Source organism: Quercus suber, unplaced genomic scaffold, assembly GCF_002906115.3.
Source record: "Quercus suber isolate HL8 unplaced genomic scaffold, Cork oak 2.0 scaffold_137, whole genome shotgun sequence".
NCBI lineage: Eukaryota > Viridiplantae > Streptophyta > Magnoliopsida > Fagales > Fagaceae > Quercus > Quercus suber.
Genome location: NW_027069599.1, coordinates 376,504 through 396,172, shown reverse-complemented (window position 1 = coordinate 396,172; position 19,669 = coordinate 376,504). Strand labels below are relative to the sequence as shown.

At 33.1% G+C, this 19,669-nt stretch overlaps 1 protein-coding gene across 1 annotated transcript; it reads right to left on the bottom strand.

The window, feature by feature from the left end:
• Nucleotides 1–10,146: 10,146 nt before the first annotated feature.
• Nucleotides 10,147–13,863, bottom strand: LOC111996814 (TORTIFOLIA1-like protein 4). Its single transcript, XM_024028819.2, has 5 exons — nt 13,217–13,863; nt 12,648–12,756; nt 11,774–12,360; nt 10,975–11,491; nt 10,147–10,639 (listed from the first exon to the last, which is right to left on the bottom strand). Exons 1-4 carry the CDS (start codon nt 13,736–13,738, stop codon nt 10,982–10,984), a joined length of 1,728 nt encoding a protein of 575 aa, XP_023884587.2. The 5' UTR covers nt 13,739–13,863; the 3' UTR covers nt 10,147–10,639; nt 10,975–10,981.
• Nucleotides 13,864–19,669: the final 5,806 nt, after the last annotated feature.

Here is a 19,669-nt window from a genome sequence, read left to right as displayed (position 1 = left end):
AAACTTTCTCAAATCCAATTTTTTCTACCATACAATCAAAAACACCAAAAAACTTAACTAAAAAAAATTAATAAAACTCATCAAAACTACAAATTAAAATAAAAAAGAAAGGGAAAAATAAAAGATTGTAACCATTTTCCCCTAAAAAAAAAAAAAACAAAAGAGTACAATTCCAAAGGGGAAAAAAGTAGAGAATTTTTTTTTTTAAGTATTGTGTTAATACTGTTGTGGGGGCAATTTTTGCTTTAAGGCCAAGGGCTAGACCAATTGGAGCCTTAAAGTGGTACTCTTCAACCATTGGCTCATCCCTTATAAGGTGCAAATAGGGAGGTATTCTTTCCAATGTGGGACAAGCAAAAATTGCCTAAGACTCCAATTGGTCTAGCCTTTGGCCTTGAAGCAAAAATTGTCCCCACAACTGTCATAATCTATCTAACTTCTAATCCAATATTTTAAAAATAAATATATAAATAAATAATTTTGAAGACAAAATTGAATTTGTTTTCTTAAAAATCTCAAAAAATACACTAATAAAATAAGAAGATGAAGAATAACATAACATATTTGTAAACACTTAAAAAAATTACTCAAGCATCTAAGAACATCATATAAAAAATACATAACAATTTAATACTAATTTGTTAAACAAAATATTTTTAAATAGTGAAAGGAAATTGCACAAAGACCATTGTCTTTAACTAAACTAACTGTTTTTCATCAGCTTGTTCAAACTATTTTGTAGTTTTCCAAATAAGCTAAATCCTGACAACAACACAAATATAACACATTACAATATGATTTTTTTTTTCCAAATTAGATCAACGATGAACATCATTCATTAAAAGTATTTTAGTGTTGTAAATAAAATGAAAAAAAAAATATTTGCATCAAAGAACACATATGAATTAGCCAATAATAGGATAATGAGGGTAGTTGGAGATCCTCCTATGGGCAACTATTAGGTTGTATCTTTTATACCATCAATAATAAAGCAAGACTTGTGAATACATTTTTTATAGACAATTTTTAAAAAATATATTTTTTATTGATTTCATTTTTCAATTATAAAAAATTAAAAGTAGAATTCTAAAAAAACACGAATATTCATCAATCTAAGGTAGAAATGCAAGAAAAATAATAATAATAATAAATCCAACAAAAAATGAAAAAAAAAATTTTTGAGAGAGAGAGGGAGAACCTTTTTTGTATAGGAAAATATGCATAGAATGGAAGATAGTGACAAATTTATAGTAAGAGAATGAGAATAAGAGCAAAAATAAAGGAATACAAAACTTTTGTTTTGATTTTTTATTGATTTATTATTTAGTTATAACATTAAAATTAAAGTAGATGAATATGTAAAGTTAAAACTGCTTAAAATGAATCTGTAAAGTCAATATATTTACATAGTTAGTATTGCAAAAAAATTAAATTTAAAAAATTAAAATGAAAAAGACTAATGATGTGACGGATGAAGTAGCTTAATAGGAGCATAGTAATAATAAATGCTACGTTTCAACTTTTAGATATATATATATATAAATATAGATATAGATAAAAGGGTAAAATAATATTTAAATTTAAAACCATCCAAGAGGAATATATGTAGACAACACTTTTGTTTTGATTTTCCATTGATTTATTATTTAGTTATAACATCAAAATTAAAGTAAATGAATATGTAAAGTTAAAACCGCCTAAAATGAATTTGTAAAGTCGATATTTATATAGTTAGTATTGTAAAAAAAATTAAATTTAAAAAATAAATATGAAAAAGACTAATAATGTGACAAATGAGGTGATTTAACATGAGCATAGCAATAATAAATGTTATGCTAAAAGCTTTAGATATATATAGATTTCATATATTGATCTCTCTTCTTCTTTTTTGAGGTATTTTTGGTTTTTCAATTCCATTTTTTTGTGCCTATTTCCTTTATTAATGTCACAAGTGTGGCCATTCGGTCTCTTCTGCAAGAAGCGTATAACTTAGTAAAGTGTTAGCGTAGGTGCTAAATAGTTGGGCCTTTGGGCTAAGTAATTATACCTCTTTGATCTTGGGCCATCCCATTCAAGCAGACCTCTTTTGGAAGGCCTAAAATAAGGGACACTAATGGTAACTGGACTCTTTGCTTTGTCTTACATATTGGTACACTACAATCTATTGGTAGGAATACCCATCTATTTCAACAAGTGGACTTTAGGCTATGCATGATTACATGGCCTGTCTTTACTTTGGAGTTTGGAATTTACCGGCTCATATATATCAACTATTTTTTCATAATACTGAAACTAGAAACTGATTTTTGTTATGGGTTCAGTTAGCTCAGCTGATAAAATTTATTGATGATATTTTAAAACAATAGGTTAATAACTCTCTCTCAAAAAAAAAAAAAAATCAGGCTGTTCATTAGCTTTCAAATTCTCATACTTTATTTCCCCTTAATTTAGCTAATCTAATCCTTGATTATAGGTACTTGATCTAAAGCCCATGAGAGGTCATCATTATTGATTAGGCATATATGTCGAGAAGAAAATTTGTGTGCTGACAGGCTTGCTGCAAAGGGAATTATTCAACTGAAGCGGGAAATACATTTTTGATACAATCTTCACTTTTTTGTTCGACTGTTTGTATTGGGACATGTTGGGCCATTTATACCGCTACCACAAAAAAGTGATTGTTTATACAAAAGTTGTGGCTCAATCATTGCTCTCATGCTCTAGCGCCCATGCTCTAGCGCATGTAGAAGCAAGTGAGGTCTTGCGTTCCTGCAAGAGTAGTGTGGCCTTCCTGTGAGGTAAGGCTAGTCTTTGTACCCTCTTGCTATATACGGTGAGTGGGGGCTGTCTAACCATGGCAGAAGAGCTCGAAGAAATGTGGAAGAAACTGAAGGTTACTGAAGAAGAGGAGGAAGATATAATCCTCGGCAGCAACAGTACAAAGGGAGCGAAAGAAGCTGGGAAAAATTGCATTGTTATGAAAGTTTTAACACAACGTAGTGTCAGTATGGAATAAAAAAGTATAGAATTTTTTTTTTTTTTTTTTTTTTAAAGTACTGTGTTAAGACTGTTGTGAGGGCAATTTTTGCTTCAAGGCCAAGGGCTAGACCAATTGGAGCCTTAAAGTGGTACTCTTCAACCATTGGCTCATCCTTTATAAGGTGCAAAGAGGGAGGTATTCTTTCCAATGTGGGACAAGCAAAAATTGCCTAAGGCTCCAATTGGTCTAGCCCTTGGCCGTGAAGCAAAAATTGTCCCCACAACTGTCATAATTTATCTAACTTCTAATCCAATATTTTAAAAATAAATATATAAATAAATAATTTTGAACACAAAATTGAATTTGTTTTCTTAAAAATCTCAAAAAATACACTAATAAAATAAGAAGATGAAGAATAACATAAAATATTTGTAAACACTTAAAAAAATTACTCAAGCATCTAAGAACATCATATAAAAAATACATAACAATTTAATACTAATTTGTTAAACAAAATATTTTTAAATAGTGAAAGGAAATTACACAAAGACCATTGTCTTTAACTAAACTAACTGTTTTTTATCAGCTTGTTCAAACTATTTTGTAGTTTTCCAAATAAGCTAAATCCTGACAACAACACAAAATATAACACATTACAATATGATTTTTTTTTTCCAAATTAGATCAACGATGAACATCATTCATTAAAACTATTTTAGTGTTGTAAATAAAATGAAATATATATATATATTTGCATCAAAGAACACATATGAATTAGCCAATAATAGGATAATGAGGGTACATACCTGTAGTTGGAGATCCTCCTATGGGCAACTATTAGGTTCTATCTTTTTTACCATCAATAATAAAGCAAGACTTGTGAATACATTTTTTATAGACAATTTTTAAAAAATATATTGTTTATTGATTTCATTTTTCAATTATAAAAAATTAAAAGTAGAATTCTAAAAAAACACGAATATTCATCAATCTAAGGTAGAAATGCAAGAAAAATAATAATAATAATAAATCCAACAAAAAATGAAAAAAAAAATTTTGAGAGAGAAAGGGAGAACCTTTTTTGTATAGGAAAATATGCATAGAATCGAAGATAGTGACAAATTTATAGTAAGAGAATGAGAATAAGAGCAAAAATAAAGGAAGACAAAACTTTTGTTTTGATTTTTCATTGATTTATTATTTAATTATAACATTAAAATTAAAGTAGATGAATATGTAAAGTTAAAACCGCTTAAAATGAATTTGTAAAGTCAATATATTTATATAGTTAGTATTGTAAAAAAATTAAATTTAAAAAATTAAAATGAAAAAGACTAATGATGTGACGGATGAAGTGGCTTAATAGGAGCATAGCAATAATAAATACTACATTTCAGCTTTTAGATATATATATAGATATAGATATAGATAAAAGGGTAAAATAATATTTAAATTTAAAACCATCCAAGAGGAATATATGTAGATAATACTTTTGTTTTGATTTTCCATTGATTTATTATTTAGTTATAACATCAAAATTAAAGTAAATGAATATGTAAAGTTAAAACCGCCTAAAATGAATTTGTAAAGTCAATATATTTATATAGTTAGTATTGTAAAAAAAATTAAATTTAAAAAATAAATATGAAAAAGACTAATGATATGACAGATGAGGTGATTTAACATGAGCATAGAAATAATAAATGTTACGCTAAAAGCTTTAGATATATATAAATTTCATATATTGATCTCTCTTCTTCTTTTTTGAGGTATTTTTGGTTTTTCAATTCCATTTTTTTGTGCCTATTTCCTTTATTAATGTCACAAGTGTGGCCATTCGGTCTCTTCTGCAAGAAGCGTATAACTTAGTAAAGTGTTAGCGTAGGTGCTAACTAGTTGGGCCTTTGGGCTAAGTAATTATACCTCTTTGATCTTGGGCCATCCCTTTCAAGCAGACCTCTTTTGGAAGGCCTAAAATAAGGGACACTAATGGTAACTGGACTCTTTGCTTTGTCTTACATATTGGTACACTACAATCTATTGGTAGGAATACCCATCTATTTCAACAAGTGGACTTTAGGCTATGCATGATTACATGGCCTGTCTTTACTTTGGAATTTACCGGCTCATATATATATCAACACTACAATCTATTGGTAGGAATACCCATCTATTTCAACAAGTGGACTTTACGCTATGCATGATTACATGGCCTGTCTTTACTTTGGAGTTTGGAATTTACCGGCTCATATATATCAACTATTTTTTCATAATACTGAAACTAGAAACTGATTTTTGTTATGGGTTCAGTTAGCTCAGCTGATAAAATTTATTGATGATATTTTAAAACCATAGGTTAAAAACTCTCTCTCAAAAAAAAAAAAAAAATCAGGCTGTTCATTAGCTTTCAAATTCTCATACTTTATTTCCCCTTAATTTAGCTAATCTAATCCTTGATTATAGGTACTTGATCTAAAGCCCATGAGAGGTCATCATTATTGATTAGGCATATATGTCGAGAAGAAAATTTGTGTGCTGACAGGGTTGCTGCAAAGGGAATTATTCAACTGAAGCGGGAAATACATTTTTGATACAATCTTCACTTTTTTGTTCGACTGTTTGTATTGGGACATGTTGGGCCATTTATACCGCTACCACAAAATGTTCTTTTGTTTGGTCTTCTGTAATATAGTAATGTCTTCTACCTTGGTTTGTATTATAAGTGTCAGTCCTAGCCTTGTCTGCATTATAATGTCCTCTCACCTCTGAGAATCTGAGCTCATACACTTTAGCTTTATTTGATGAAAAAAAAAAACCTCGTGTTGTGGGCATCAGTCCAGCCTCCTCTGGTTCTCAACTTTTATTAAAAATGAAGTGGGAAAAAAAAAACGATGCATCAGTGAGTTGGATTGTACAGAAACGAAATCAAAACGTTGCCTCGAAATTAGGCAAGCCAAATTGTTAAGGCTAAGTGAGTTGGATTGTTTGAGTTCAAAGTTCAAACCCTAACCTATGAGGTGCCGAAGCAACAACCCATTATTGTATAAGTAAAAGTTGTCCGAAATTTTTGGGTTGAGATTGTGTCTAATGCATAAATTGCACTGGACACATTAAAATACAGACACGTATCCTTATACTAATGTTTACTAAAGACAAGCCATGTCAGAAATTTTAGGTATTGTTGCTTATGGGAAGTTTGGCTAGCCACAAGCTAAGCTTGGGTCATGGTCAGGTTGTGTTGAGTTGCTCACAACTTTTTTTCTGCTACAATAAATTAACTCGTAGACGCTCAAAGACACAAGCCAGATTGAACCTGCAGTGTCTTACCAGTTACCATCATCAAAGGATGGAAGCCAAGTTGAGTTTACAGTCTATTAGCAAGTTAAGGTCAACTTAGCAATCGAAAGAAATTAAGGTCAACTTGTGCACACGCTGACCAGAAAACTATATACCTCTAATTAATCATACTAGATACAACACAACACCTAACATATCAAGTCCAAAGGACAAAATCATGCACCACCTAAGGTTTTTAGATCATGATGAACTCGGTAGGTGGGAAATCCTTACATGTGAACTCCTGTCACTTTCAATAAACTCTCTTTGATTTTTTGGTTGTGTACTTTTAATACATAATTAAAGAAAGAAAGATTTAGCTTTCGATAGATAAAGATAGGTTAGGTCAGGCTTCTGTAAGTGGATGAAGAAATAAAAATCATGTGTATTTTTTTTTTTTTTTTTTTTTTTTCTGTTTCACCAAACGATGGCATGACTTATGTCTAATTTTTTATCCTTTTTATACTTAGAGTGCAGTTGTTCAAGCTCTAAAGGGTAAGATCACCCCTGCAATCTCTATCCAAAAGGTAACTGAAGGCATCTCGTGGTGGCTTAAGAAGTTTGACAACTGGAAGATTTTGCACACGAGACGAAGCAGCAATATAGCTGCACACTCAATGGCTAAAGAAGCCAAATCAGTTTTAGAAAGTGTAATATGGGTGGAGGACTCTCCCCCTTTTATTGCGGACCAGCTTATGGTTGATGTAATGTCAATGGACATTTGTCCTAGTTATTGAATGAAGTTTATGTGTTGCTATCAAAAAAAAAAAAAAATACCGCTACCACAAAATGTTCTTTTGTTTGGTCTTCTGTAATATAGTAATGTCTTCTACCTTGGTTTGTATTATAACTGTCAGTCCTAGCCTTGTCTGCATTATAATGTCCTCTCACCTCTGAGAATCTGAACTCATACACTTTAGCTTTATTTGATGAAATAAAAAACCTCTTGTGTTGTGGGCATCAGTCCAGCCTCCTCTGGTTCTCACCTTTTATTAAAAATGAAGTGGGGAAAAAAAAAACGATGCATCAGTGAGTTCACTGAGTTGGATTGTACAGAAACGAAATCAAAACGTTGCCTCGAAATTAGGCAAGCCAAATTGTTAAGGCTAAGTGAGTTGGATTGTTTGAGTTCAAAGTTCAAACCCTAACCTATGAGGTGCCGAAGCAACAACCCATTATTGTATAAGTTGTCCGAAATTTTTGGGTTGAGATTGTGTCTAATGCATAAATTGCACTGGACACATTAAAATACAGACACATATCCTTATTCTAATGTTTACTAAAGACAAGCCATGTCAGAAATTTTAGGTATTGTTGCTTATGGGAAGTTTGGCTAGCCACAAGCTAAGCTTGGGTCATGGTCAGGTTGTGTTGAGTTGCTCACAACTTTTTTTCTGCTACAATAAATTAACTCGTAGACGCTCAAAGACACAAGCCAGATTGAACCTGCAGTGTCTTACCAGTTACCATCATCAAGGATGGAAGCCAAGTTGAGTTTACAGTCTATTAGCAAGTTAAGGTCAACTTAGCAATCGAAAGAAATTAAGGTCAACTTGTGCACACGCTGACCAGAAAACTATATACCTCTAATTAATCATACTAGATACAGCACAACACCTAACATATCAAGTCCAAAGGACAAAATCATGCACCACCTAAGGTTTTTAGATCATGATGAACTCGGTAGGTGGGAATCCTTACATGTGAACTCCTGTCACTTTCAATAAACTCTCTTTGATTTTTTGTTTGTGTACTTTTAATACATAATTAAAGAAAGAAAGATTTAGCTTTCGATAGATAAAGATAGGTTAGGTCAGGCTTCTGTAAGTGGATGAAGAAATAAAAATCATGTGTATTTTTTTTTTTTTTTTTTTTTCCTGTTTCACCAAACGATGGCATGACTTATGTCTAATTTTTTATCCTTTTTATACTTAGAGTACTTTATAAAAATAAAAAAAGAAAAGAAAATGTAGCAAGCTATAATTAATAGAGTATAAAATAAAATACAAAAAAGTAAGAACACATGATTTGTATTCGTTGAAGAAGTATTATTAGTAACCGTCTCCTTTTATATGAGAGTGAACCCCAAACTTATAGGATCCAATTTTATATGAGAAGGTGTTGCATGTGATATGTTACACAAAATAATAAATCTGGTTGCAGAGGCATTAGTCCTCACCCACCTCAATTTTCATTCAACCTAAGACTTTGAAAACCAAGCACAAAGCAAGCTCAAAAATCCTGACCTTAAAGAAATTAAATATATAACTTTTCTTTTAGGGTCTGTTTGATTGGAGGAGTGGAAAAGTAGAAAAATATAAAATGGTAGAATTATGGAAAAGTAGAAGGATAGAAAATATTTTATTTTCTCTCCTATTTGTTTGGTTGAGAGTGGAAAAGTGAAGGGGTGAAAAAAATGAGTTTAAATAAATTTACTCATGTACCCTTGCTAAAGAATAATGTCCAATTAAACAAAAAAAAAAAAAAAAAAGTGACAAATAACACACACAAAAAAAAAAAAAAAAAAAAAAGCAATCACCCAATTTTTTTTTTAAAAATCATGTCTCAAAAAAAAAATCACATCTAGTTAAAAAAAAAAAAAAAAAAAAAAAAAAAAAAAAAAAAGTATCACGCCAGACCCTAGAAAATGAAATGAAAAAAGAAGGCAACGTTACTGCCCAGAAGAGGAAAAAAAAAAAAAAGATGCCCAGGCCTAGAAAATCAAAAGAGGAAGAAGAAAAAAAAATGTAATGTTGCCCAGAAAAAGAAATTAGAAGGAAAAAAAAATGCAACGTTGCCCAGAAAGAACAAGGCAACAGAGAACTAGGGAAGAAAAATAATAATAATAAAGGTAACTTGAAGAAGCCCATGTGCATATGTATATGGGCATTTTTGTCAATCAAGAAAAAAATTATCTCCACTCAGTTTTCTCTCCATTTTGAGAAGAAAATTTTTGGTGGGTCTAGAGAGAAAACACTTAACCCTACCATTTATTTTCATTCCTCCTCACCCAACCAAACACACTCCAAAAAAGTTTTCCTTCCTATTTTCTCTCCAAAAATTTTCATCCATCCTGTTTCACCTCTAAACAAACAAACTCTTAGGGTAAAACTTAGGTACACATACAATTCCTTAAACAAAGTTCAATAAGTTCTTCAATTTAATTCAAACACAACTAAATTATTCTTCAAAATGATAACAATGTATGTGCTTAATTAATCAATGTAATCATGTGTTTAAATTTAATTGAAAAACATGATATATTGTACATAAGGAACTATTTTTAAGCTTTGTCTTGACCTCGATATCATTCTCCTTTTATGGTTTTTTTTCTCCCCAAATAGGAATAAACTTAATATTCTACCCCATTTCATTAAGGGAATGGGAATTACTCCTATCTTGGGAAGAATGAGTAAGAGAAAATAGAATGAAATGTATTTTTCTTCCTAGTCATTCCATCATATCTACTAAAACTTCCAAACAACAGAATGAATGAAATGTGCCTTTAATTTCAATTTCAACCCATTCCTTTTTCTCTCCCAAGAGAGAGGTAACTATTCCAATATTGTTGGTACTTGGTTTCAAACCCAGTGTGTTCAAATGTAAAAAAGTGTGTTGATTTTACAAAAGCTTTCAAGAAAACACCATTCTTGGGCACTTCAAGCCATAGATATGAATAGCAATTTATCAGTTTGATGGTAGCAGGACATGAAAATACTTATGGTTGCCTTACCATTTACCAAGTCATTTCAACATGGGTCTTCATTGTCTTTGAAAATTTGCCTGCATACTGAATATTTGAGTGCTATTTGCCAGCACAACACAGGATCTAGTCCAAAGTTTTATATTGTCACATCTGTATTACATTTACAAATAAAGGATGGAGAGAAAAAGATTGCATAAATAGCATATTGCTAGCGTTTCTGTGAACTAGATAGGCATTAAATCCCAATAAATGGAAGCTTATTTACCGTGTAGAACCAAGTAAGAACAAACCGAGGAAAGACATGTGAGACTCTTATATACAAATTAAGCTCTTTACCAGGGATGGTAGTGGTACACGTATGAAATAAAAATCACAAATGCAAAGGAGACTTGCACTTGTATGGCATTTAAAACTGGATGCTGCCGCTGATAGAAGCTTTACAAAAAATAAATAGCCCTACTCTCCTGCTTTGAATCGGATATGTCGCATTCATATACCTCTATTGCAGACTTGATAAACAGCCAGATCCGTTCTCTGTCATTTTTAAATTTATGACCAATAGTGCTTCTCTCAACTGATATCTGGCATTGAAACTCTATTTCAACCAAGCAGATTATCTGTAAATAGCAGTCAATAAAATTGATTTTAAAAACCAGATTCTTTAGGGGTAACATGCAATTCACAAGACAAATAATTCCGAGACATGATGGAAGTGGTATAAGATCTTAAGATAAATATTTTTTGGCTGACTACTACATATGATTACTAATAAGTACACATGCATCATAAATGGAATTATTAAGCTGAAGTAATATATTCAAACCGAGTGACCATTCCTAAAAAGGAGTTGTACTAATTACAAGACGCAACAATATAAATAGTTACGATGCCAAACCACTTGGTAGAGAATAATTATTATAATATAGATTGTTAGAATCAAATGTAAGACTACCTGTTGCTCAGGTTCTCTGTGCTGTGAAACTGGCAGGTGAAGCCCCATTAAACCTACTGGCATTGCAAACTTGTACCCTCTCAACATCTTGGACTGTGTTCTTTGGCATATTGTTCGAGTAACGCCTTAAAATCCTCCTTGAGTCGTCACGTTCATCTGCCAATGGGTTTGCAACAGTTTCAAACCTATTTTGGTGTTGAAATCTTTGGCTCACCCGGTCATATGATTCAGTGCTACCATCTTTATTAGGTATGGTACGCATGGCACTGGGTGATGGTATGCTTCCAGAAGATGGGAACCTTGAAGTAGAATACCGGCCTTCTGCCCTCCTCCAGAATTTGGAACTCAAGAATTCTGCACCAGGCAGCTTGCAACATGTGTTTTCTGCAGAATCACTGTTTGGGATCCTTCCACTTGAAAGTGCCAAATCATGCGAAATTTCATCCAGTGCCATCTCTAGGCCACGTACACGCGACTCTAGGGAATTGATTCCAATCTGGGAGCTCCCAATGAATCTCTGGATTTAAGTAAAGCAGGAAAATATGAGTACAAAAGTCTTAAAACATTTATCAGGCACAATATTATTGACAAAGCCTTCACGAAGTTGGCAAAACATTATGAAAGGAGATGGCATTCCAGGAGCTAAGTTCAGTTGACATGTTGCAACTTTTACTAATAACAAAAGCACATAACTGCAGTAAAACCTGCAGGCTTAAATGTGCCCTTAAAATGAAATTGGCATTCAATTGAGTGAATTACTATGAAGGGAGACAAGTGATACCAAGCTTTGGCAACATACCTGGAGAAGTTCTAACAGATTGGATTGCTGGTTTTCAATTTGAAGAAGTTGTTCACGGATCAAAGACACTTCCTCAGCCTCTTTGCTATTCTCATCAACTTCTTCAAATGTGTTGCTGACTACATCACCCAAGTCAGCGTCCTGATCATCTTGAAACGGGACCACACGAGACCCTGATCTTAAACCACCAAATTTATGCACTTTTTCATCTCGGATCTTACCAAACAGGACACGCTTTGTTTCCGGCTTGGAATTCCCACTGTTCTCATTCTCTCCTGATTCCAACCTCTCAAAGTCACTCCTTTTGATATCATCTTCACAAGCCACCTTCAATGAGAGAGAGTTTGGTACTGCAACTTCAATTTTCCAACCTGAGGGTTTCTTGTGGTCCACCTTACGAATCACGGCTGCACTTGAATTCCTGTCATTACTCTTCGGAGGACTCTCTCTTTTGGTAGTGGTCACTAATGAATCATTTGAAGGAGGGGACCTGTTTGTGGGGACTGTTTTCTTCGGTTTAGGAGTCTTATATCCATCATCATTGGAACTTTTGGATATGGGAGGGAAGCATCGACCACTACCATTATCTGGACCCATGTAGAAACACCCAAAACATAACCAGATGGCATTAGATAAGGTTCATCAGTGTAGAAAGAAAAGCACAAAACCGTACAAATGACTGTAACCTTGAAAGCAAAACACTATAATTGGACATATCAATGTATGGTTCTTCGTGCAAACTTCCAATTGTATTGCATTCACTCCACAAAATTCTAACAGTGGCCTCAAATTTATTTACACATCATGAAGTACTAAAAGATTGAAAAACCAAGCAAGACAAAAACAACTAAAATTGAAGTTCTAAAATGCTAACCTGGTGAAGAAGATTTAGACTGAGATGAAATAGGAACCTCCTCAGATATACCAAAAACATCCTTCCACAACTCTAAGGTTAGATTCATCGTCTCCCGTACAACCTTGACCTGTTACACCAAATTTAATCAGATTTTTAACAACAACAACCAAGCCTCAATCGTAAAATTTTGGGGTCGGCCATAGATCCTCAAAGACTAACTCGAGTCGACCCCATATATTCATTTCCATCATTCTATTCTATTTGAACTCTTTGTTACCGTGTTACTTCCTAATTGGTTCAAAACTTAACCAGATTACAATTTTATTTATTTATTTATTTATTTTAATTTAAATCCACTTTTGGTTTTGATTTCCATATCTTCAAAAGGTCAAATATTAACCAATCACTTACTATAAACTTGAGGTCCCATGATATGACTAAAGTTCCAAAATTTTCTGTTCCCACCTTTTTTTTTTTTCTCACCAAACTAATTTTCTTTTCCGACCTTTTATTTTTCTTAGTAACCAAACACAATCCAAATTATTTCACTAAAAGAATATACATACATAAATACATTACAAACGTACCTTATCAAATCTCCGACTCTCCAAAGAACTCAAACACAACGCCTTGTGCTCCGCCGCCAAATCCTTCTCCGCCACGGCCACTTTTCCCAACGCCTCCGCCGCCGCCTTCCTCACCGCCCAATCCTCACTACTCAAGAACTCAACCACGCACGGCACCAACCAATCCAACACTCCTCGACTCGAAGCTCCGCCGACTCCGACCACGCTTCCGATGAGCACAAGCAGCGCCGCCTTGGCCTTAAACCCTTCGCTCTTCGCCAGTTTCCCCAGCCTCGGCAGGCTCTTCCGAAGCACCTCTATCTCCGGCTCCGGCGAGGCCTCGATCGCGGCGGCGAGGCACAGAGCGGACCCGATCTGAGCGTTGAGGTCTTGCTCGAGCGAGACGGAGTCGATCAAAGGCTTGAAGAAAGCGGCGAACGGAGGCTTCGTGATTTTCAACGACATGGCGGTGACCGCGTCGACGCAGGCGGATCGGACGGCGGAGTCGGGGTCGCGGAGGCGGCGGAGGACGGTGGAGATCATCTTGGAGAGGAAAGGAGAGAGAGAGTCGCCATGAGAGTGAGAGAGAAGAGCGAGCAAGCTCACGCATTGTTTGCGAACCGGCGACTTGGACGACGCGTCGGTGTTGTGGAGGCAAGAAAGGAAAGGCGAAAACGACTCGCAGTTTAGGGACTTGGCTATGGACTCGAGCTCTGAAGTTGCGACGGCGAGTGTGTCGCGGTCTGAGAGTTTGTTCAGGCACGTGATGACTCGGTGCTTGAGTTCGTGAGTTGACCCGCCGGGTTGCGGTGGACTTGAGTTTTTTTTTGGCGGTTGATGGTGGTGGCGCCGCCGAGTGAAGTGGTGGTTTTGGCGGTTTTTGGAGAAGAGTGTTGAGTTTGAGTTTATGGTGTGAAAATGTGAATGAAGGAGTTGAGAATTGCAGAGTGGGTTTTTAAATGTTGAGTGGGAAAAGGGGGTAGTGCTGGTTTGGTACTACTGGCACTGTTTTGGATTTTTATTTATTTATTTATTTATTTTTTAATCCAAGCGCCAACTGCCAACTAGTTAATGAACGAGTAAAAGAGGGAAAATAATATGTCGGGACAGTTTGAGAAAAAAGAATAAATTTTTTTTTTTTATTGAAATAAGAATATAGGAATTAAGTATTTAAATTAAGAATTACAAATTAGACTGCATAATGGAGGTTCATCACATGTTCATAGGGATAATTATTAATTAGTCCAAAATAATTAGAATATTGTGTGAGTGAATTGCATTACTAGGATTCATTAATTTGTTTCGCTACAAAATTTTTTCAAAATATAAAATCTATTTTTAGGTGTATAGTGTGACATGTAAAATTCTTCAAACACAAACTATCAAAATTAATGACCGACAGGCACCAAAGTCGATGGTCCAATTGTCAGAGCCGATTGTTTAACAACCTGATTATCGGCACCAATTATGAGATGTGCGACCTAGACACCAAATGGGGGCAGGGCCAAAAAGATTTACAAGTTGCAAATGATGTTACATCAACGGAAAATATTTTAAGTTTAACCAAATTTTACAATGAAACAAAAATATTAAAATTGTTTTATAATTTATAGCGAAACAAATATAACTAAAGACCTGTTCGGTAATATTGTTCTAATAACGTTATTTAAGTATTATAACAATGCATGTGAATAAAAAAATATTGTGAAAATACAATATAACCAAATAGGCTCTAATTTAGACTATATAGTATGTACTCGTACAACCAAGTGTTAGTCAAAGATAGGATTATAGATTCAAGACCTACTAAATTCACGTGAAAATTTCAGCAATGAAAAGTTGATACTAATTGTCTCTCTTTTTTTGTCCTTTTATATGGTAACTTTTTTCTTTTATAAAATACTTTATCTTAGGGGCATTTCATCAGAAAATCAGTGAACGAAGAACGCAGATATACAATGGAGAATCAACATGAAAGAACTTTATAACCATAGCTGGCGCCTTAGCTCAATGAATCTTGGTTTAGATTTTTGGATATGATTGATAGGTGAGCAGCTTTCTTTTTAAAGAGTCAGTTGGTATTAAAACAAACACTTGGTAGTTGAATTATTTAGTTCTATATTCAGCTAGCGTAATCTGAATCTTTTTTATGATCCACAGCACAGAAGACTTGGACGCTATATGAGTTATGACCAGTAGATGAGAATAAAAAGTGAAACAATTATTAGATGGCCAATGAGCAAAAGCCAATCAGTTTGTGAAGAGCAAGATCTCAAGCTGGACGTTTGACTCAGCTAGCTTCTTATTTGTTAACTGCTTATCAACAAAAACCTTGTAACATGTTATGCATTAAGAAGAGAATGCAGCACATGACTACATGAGCAACCACATGACACAAAGAATCTCTTTGTTAATGTGTTTTTCTTTTCTTTTTTTAAAATAGATTTTTGGGTTTGATTTTCATATAGTCATAGACTCATATTACATATCCATTGGTACCAAATGAAAAAAATAATCATCAATCCTTAGAAACTGGTAGTAAGGAAGAAATACCTAGAATGTGGAGCATGTGAGCATGTGAGGGGGATAAGGGAGGCAACACTGTTAAAAGTGCCATAATAAGTACAGGCAATCACGTGACATTATATGGATATTCAATGAATTGAGTCTAAAGTTACCTTTAGTGAAAGCAAATTGTTTGGATTTGCTTTGGGGGAGAATGTAGAACATGCTAGCTCTCTGGATTCAAATTTATTTACTGATGTAATATTCTGATATTCTTCTTTTTCTCCCTATATGATCTCCAAGGACAAATATGTTGCACCACAAATGATTAAGATCTGGGTCTTTGTGCGATGGCAAGTGTTTTTCGTCCAAAACTATAGTTTGAGAGTTCGAGAATCAACTACCTAACAATTTTTATATTTTATTTTTTAAATGCGTGATAAGGTAAATATGGAAACTTTCTACACTTGGTACTACTTTTTTTTGTCCCCATCAAAGAGCAAATCATTTGCATCCAAGCTGTTTACTAATTTGGTAGAAGAATTAGTTTTAGTGCCCAACTTGTTCAAAGATGTAATCCAAATGCTAATTTAGATTGAATTTTAGTTTATGTAATAGTTCCGTGAAGCTACCATTTCATAGTATGTGGGATTCACACACCAGTGAATTTCACATGTTATGAGATGATGATTTTATATCGCCACTCCATAATATACCCCCTCTACTTAGACACGACATAAAAATGTGGGGCTTGTCATGGTCATATGACTCATATCCATCTACCTATAATAAACCTACCCTAATTGTAGAAGCACTGTTATAGCATCTGAACTTTTCAGCTGAAAGATTTGGCTAAAAGACCAACTTGGTGTAAAAGAATAAAGATGCCCCCGTGAATTAAGTTAAAATGCAATAATGATATGAAGCATGAAGAGGGTGACCAAAATAGAAAATGGGAGAAGTGTGTGTTATAATGGCATTTGATACCCCTAAATCTAAGGGGGAAGATGGTGACACTAATTAAGTTAAGAGTCCATGTGACCTCTTTGATTTTTTATGACAAACAGTTTGGCAGTTTCTGGCCTCGTGCTGTTGTTATCAAATTAATGCACCACTGTTTTATTTTTATTTTTATTTTTATTTTTTCAGATATGATATAATTGTAATATATTGTATCTAATTCATGATAATTGCTTTTATTACCAGATTGAGATGTCAATCAATTTTTTGTTTTAGCATATTCGAACAGGATTACTTTTACCAGTAGAATTAACTGGAACCTACCACTATTTAGATTCAAAGAAGCAGTCAGTTATTATTTTTATTAACATGATTATTTTTTAAACTTCTATTTTTGTAGAAATTAAGGAGAGAAACAATTTATTAGTATTACAAATGATAGGTGGACATTCTCATTCCATGTACTAAATTGATTAACATGTCTTACCCATCAGTGTTTTAATCTCTTAATCTTTCCGCTAATTTTTATAAGGTCGTTCTCGTTCATCTCCAATATACACTCCGTGAAGAAAATCATTGAATAAATCTTTTGGCAAAAGCAAGAAATAATTATAGCAATCTATTGTGTTAAACCCTCCTACTGTTGTAAAGATAATTATGGGTGTTATTAGCAACCCCCAAACTTTGTTGTACTTAATTTCTAATTTAATTAAATTCCCATCAAAAAAAAAAAAAAAACCCTTATGAATACCCCATCCAATCATCTAATTAACAGTAGTGCAAGATTTATTTAAGCAGGAAGGAAAAAAAAAAAAAAAAAAAACTTTAAAAAATTTTTTTTTTTTTTTTAGCATTGTATTGGTAGCCATTTTTATATTTACTTTTGCAAATGTAGGTGCAGCTTTTTGCCCCATCTCATTGCCTAGAAGGCAGAGGATATTTTAACCTCAATAAATAAATAAAAGGCGGATGATAAGTGCAAAACTTAAATCATTGACTGGGATAACTAGGTTACGAAGATGCCCCTAAATTTGTAGTCTTTGGATGCCGTAACTTTCTAATTGTAGTGCAAGCTAACCTTTTTATTTTTTTATTATATCATAGCTAGATACTGGATCAAGTTATTTACATAGTTACATAGTAACATGATTGAAATTCTGCATGAAAAAGACACAAAAGAGAATTAGCTTTCTGATTAATCATGTCATAGTTTTCGCACCGTATCTCACTTGCAAATTCCCTAAAAATCATATTTAAAAAGTACAAACCGCAAATGAAATTTAGGGTGTGTTTGAATACTGCTTATTTTACTGAAACTGAAAAATTATTGCTGAAAGTACAGCAGATAAAGATAAAAATTAGTTGAAATAGTACAACAAGGCTCCTGAATAATGCCAAAAAGTGCAGTGTGGCCATGAATAATAGTAAAAATAAGCTGAATAGTGAAATAATTTTAATTTTTAATCTCCACCCAAACGCACACTTAGAGATGAAACCACACTTATTCCAAAAATCGATAAAATCTCTAATGATTGAATAAAAAATTAGAGTTTAATACTCGTTTACACCAAAAACTAATAAATTAATGTCTTAATTAGATAATAAGTACAAAAAGTACATTATAAGTTGAAACTCTATAAAAAAATAAAAAATAAAAATTATAAAAATTAGAGATGAAACATAATATATCGTTTGGTTTGTTCCTAAAATCTGTAGCCAAAAACCAATTACAGTGAAAAATGAAAGGCCTGGTGGCTATATAGTATATGGTACTACTAATGCCTTGTTGTCAGCCGAAATGTTTGACGTGGGCTTTGAGTCCAATGGTTTTTAATGAATAAAACCAATTTTCATATTGTGGACAAGGAATCAGATAGGACAAACGTCTTTTCATCAACAATAAGATAACTGGTACTCTTTCCGACCTGACCATAAAGAATATGGTAAGCGGTAGCTAGTCAGTTTAATTGGATCATGAATCCCTACTTAATGCTACTCTTAATTTCCAACCCATCCATATAGAAAATGATATCATACTCTCTATTTTCTAACTACCAAAGTGCTAGAAGGGTCATCAAAAAAAAAAAAAAAAAAAAGTGTTTGAAGAAGAACCTTTAAGGAACTCGATCTCTTTTGGTGAATTTCTNTTATCTTGGCTAAAAAAAAAACAACACTAAAGATTTTTTTTTTTTTTTTAGCATTGTATTGGTAGCCATTTTTATATTTACTTTTGCAAATGTAGGTGCAGCTTTTTGCCCCATCTCATTGCCTAGAAGGCAGAGGATATTTTAACCTCAATAAATAAATAAAAGGCGGATGATAAGTGCAAAACTTAAATCATTGACTGGGATAACTAGGTTACGAAGATGCCCCTAAATTTGTAGTCTTTGGATGCCGTAACTTTCTAATTGTAGTGCAAGCTAACCTTTTTATTTTTTTATTATATCATAGCTAGATACTGGATCAAGTTATTTACATAGTTACATAGTAACATGATTGAAATTCTGCATGAAAAAGACACAAAAGAGAATTAGCTTTCTGATTAATCATGTCATAGTTTTCGCACCGTATCTCACTTGCAAATTCCCTAAAAATCATATTTAAAAAGTACAAACCGCAAATGAAATTTAGGGTGTGTTTGAATACTGCTTATTTTACTGAAACTGAAAAATTATTGCTGAAAGTACAGCAGATAAAGATAAAAATTAGTTGAAATAGTACAGCAAGGCTCCTGAATAATGCCAAAAAGTGCAGTGTGGCCATGAATAATAGTAAAAATAAGCTGAATAGTGAAATAATTTTAATTTTTAATCTCCACCCAAACGCACACTTAGAGATGAAACCACACTTATTCCAAAAATCGATAAAATCTCTAATGATTGAATAAAAAATTAGAGTTTAATACTCGTTTACACCAAAAACTAATAAATTAATGTCTTAATTAGATAATAAGTACAAAAAGTACATTATAAGTTGAAACTCTATAAAAAAATAAAAAATAAAAATTAT

Coding starts and splice junctions, on each gene's coding strand:
- LOC111996814 (XM_024028819.2), bottom strand. CDS start 13,738: ATGATCTCCACCGTCCTCCGCCGCCTCCGCGACCCCGACTCCGCCGTC. Junction 12,757..13,216: donor AGAGTCGGAGATTTGATAAG/GTACGTTTGTAA, acceptor TTGGTGTAACAG/GTCAAGGTTGTACGGGAGAC. Junction 11,492..11,773: donor ATCTGTTAGAACTTCTCCAG/GTATGTTGCCAA, acceptor ACTTAAATCCAG/AGATTCATTGGGAGCTCCCA.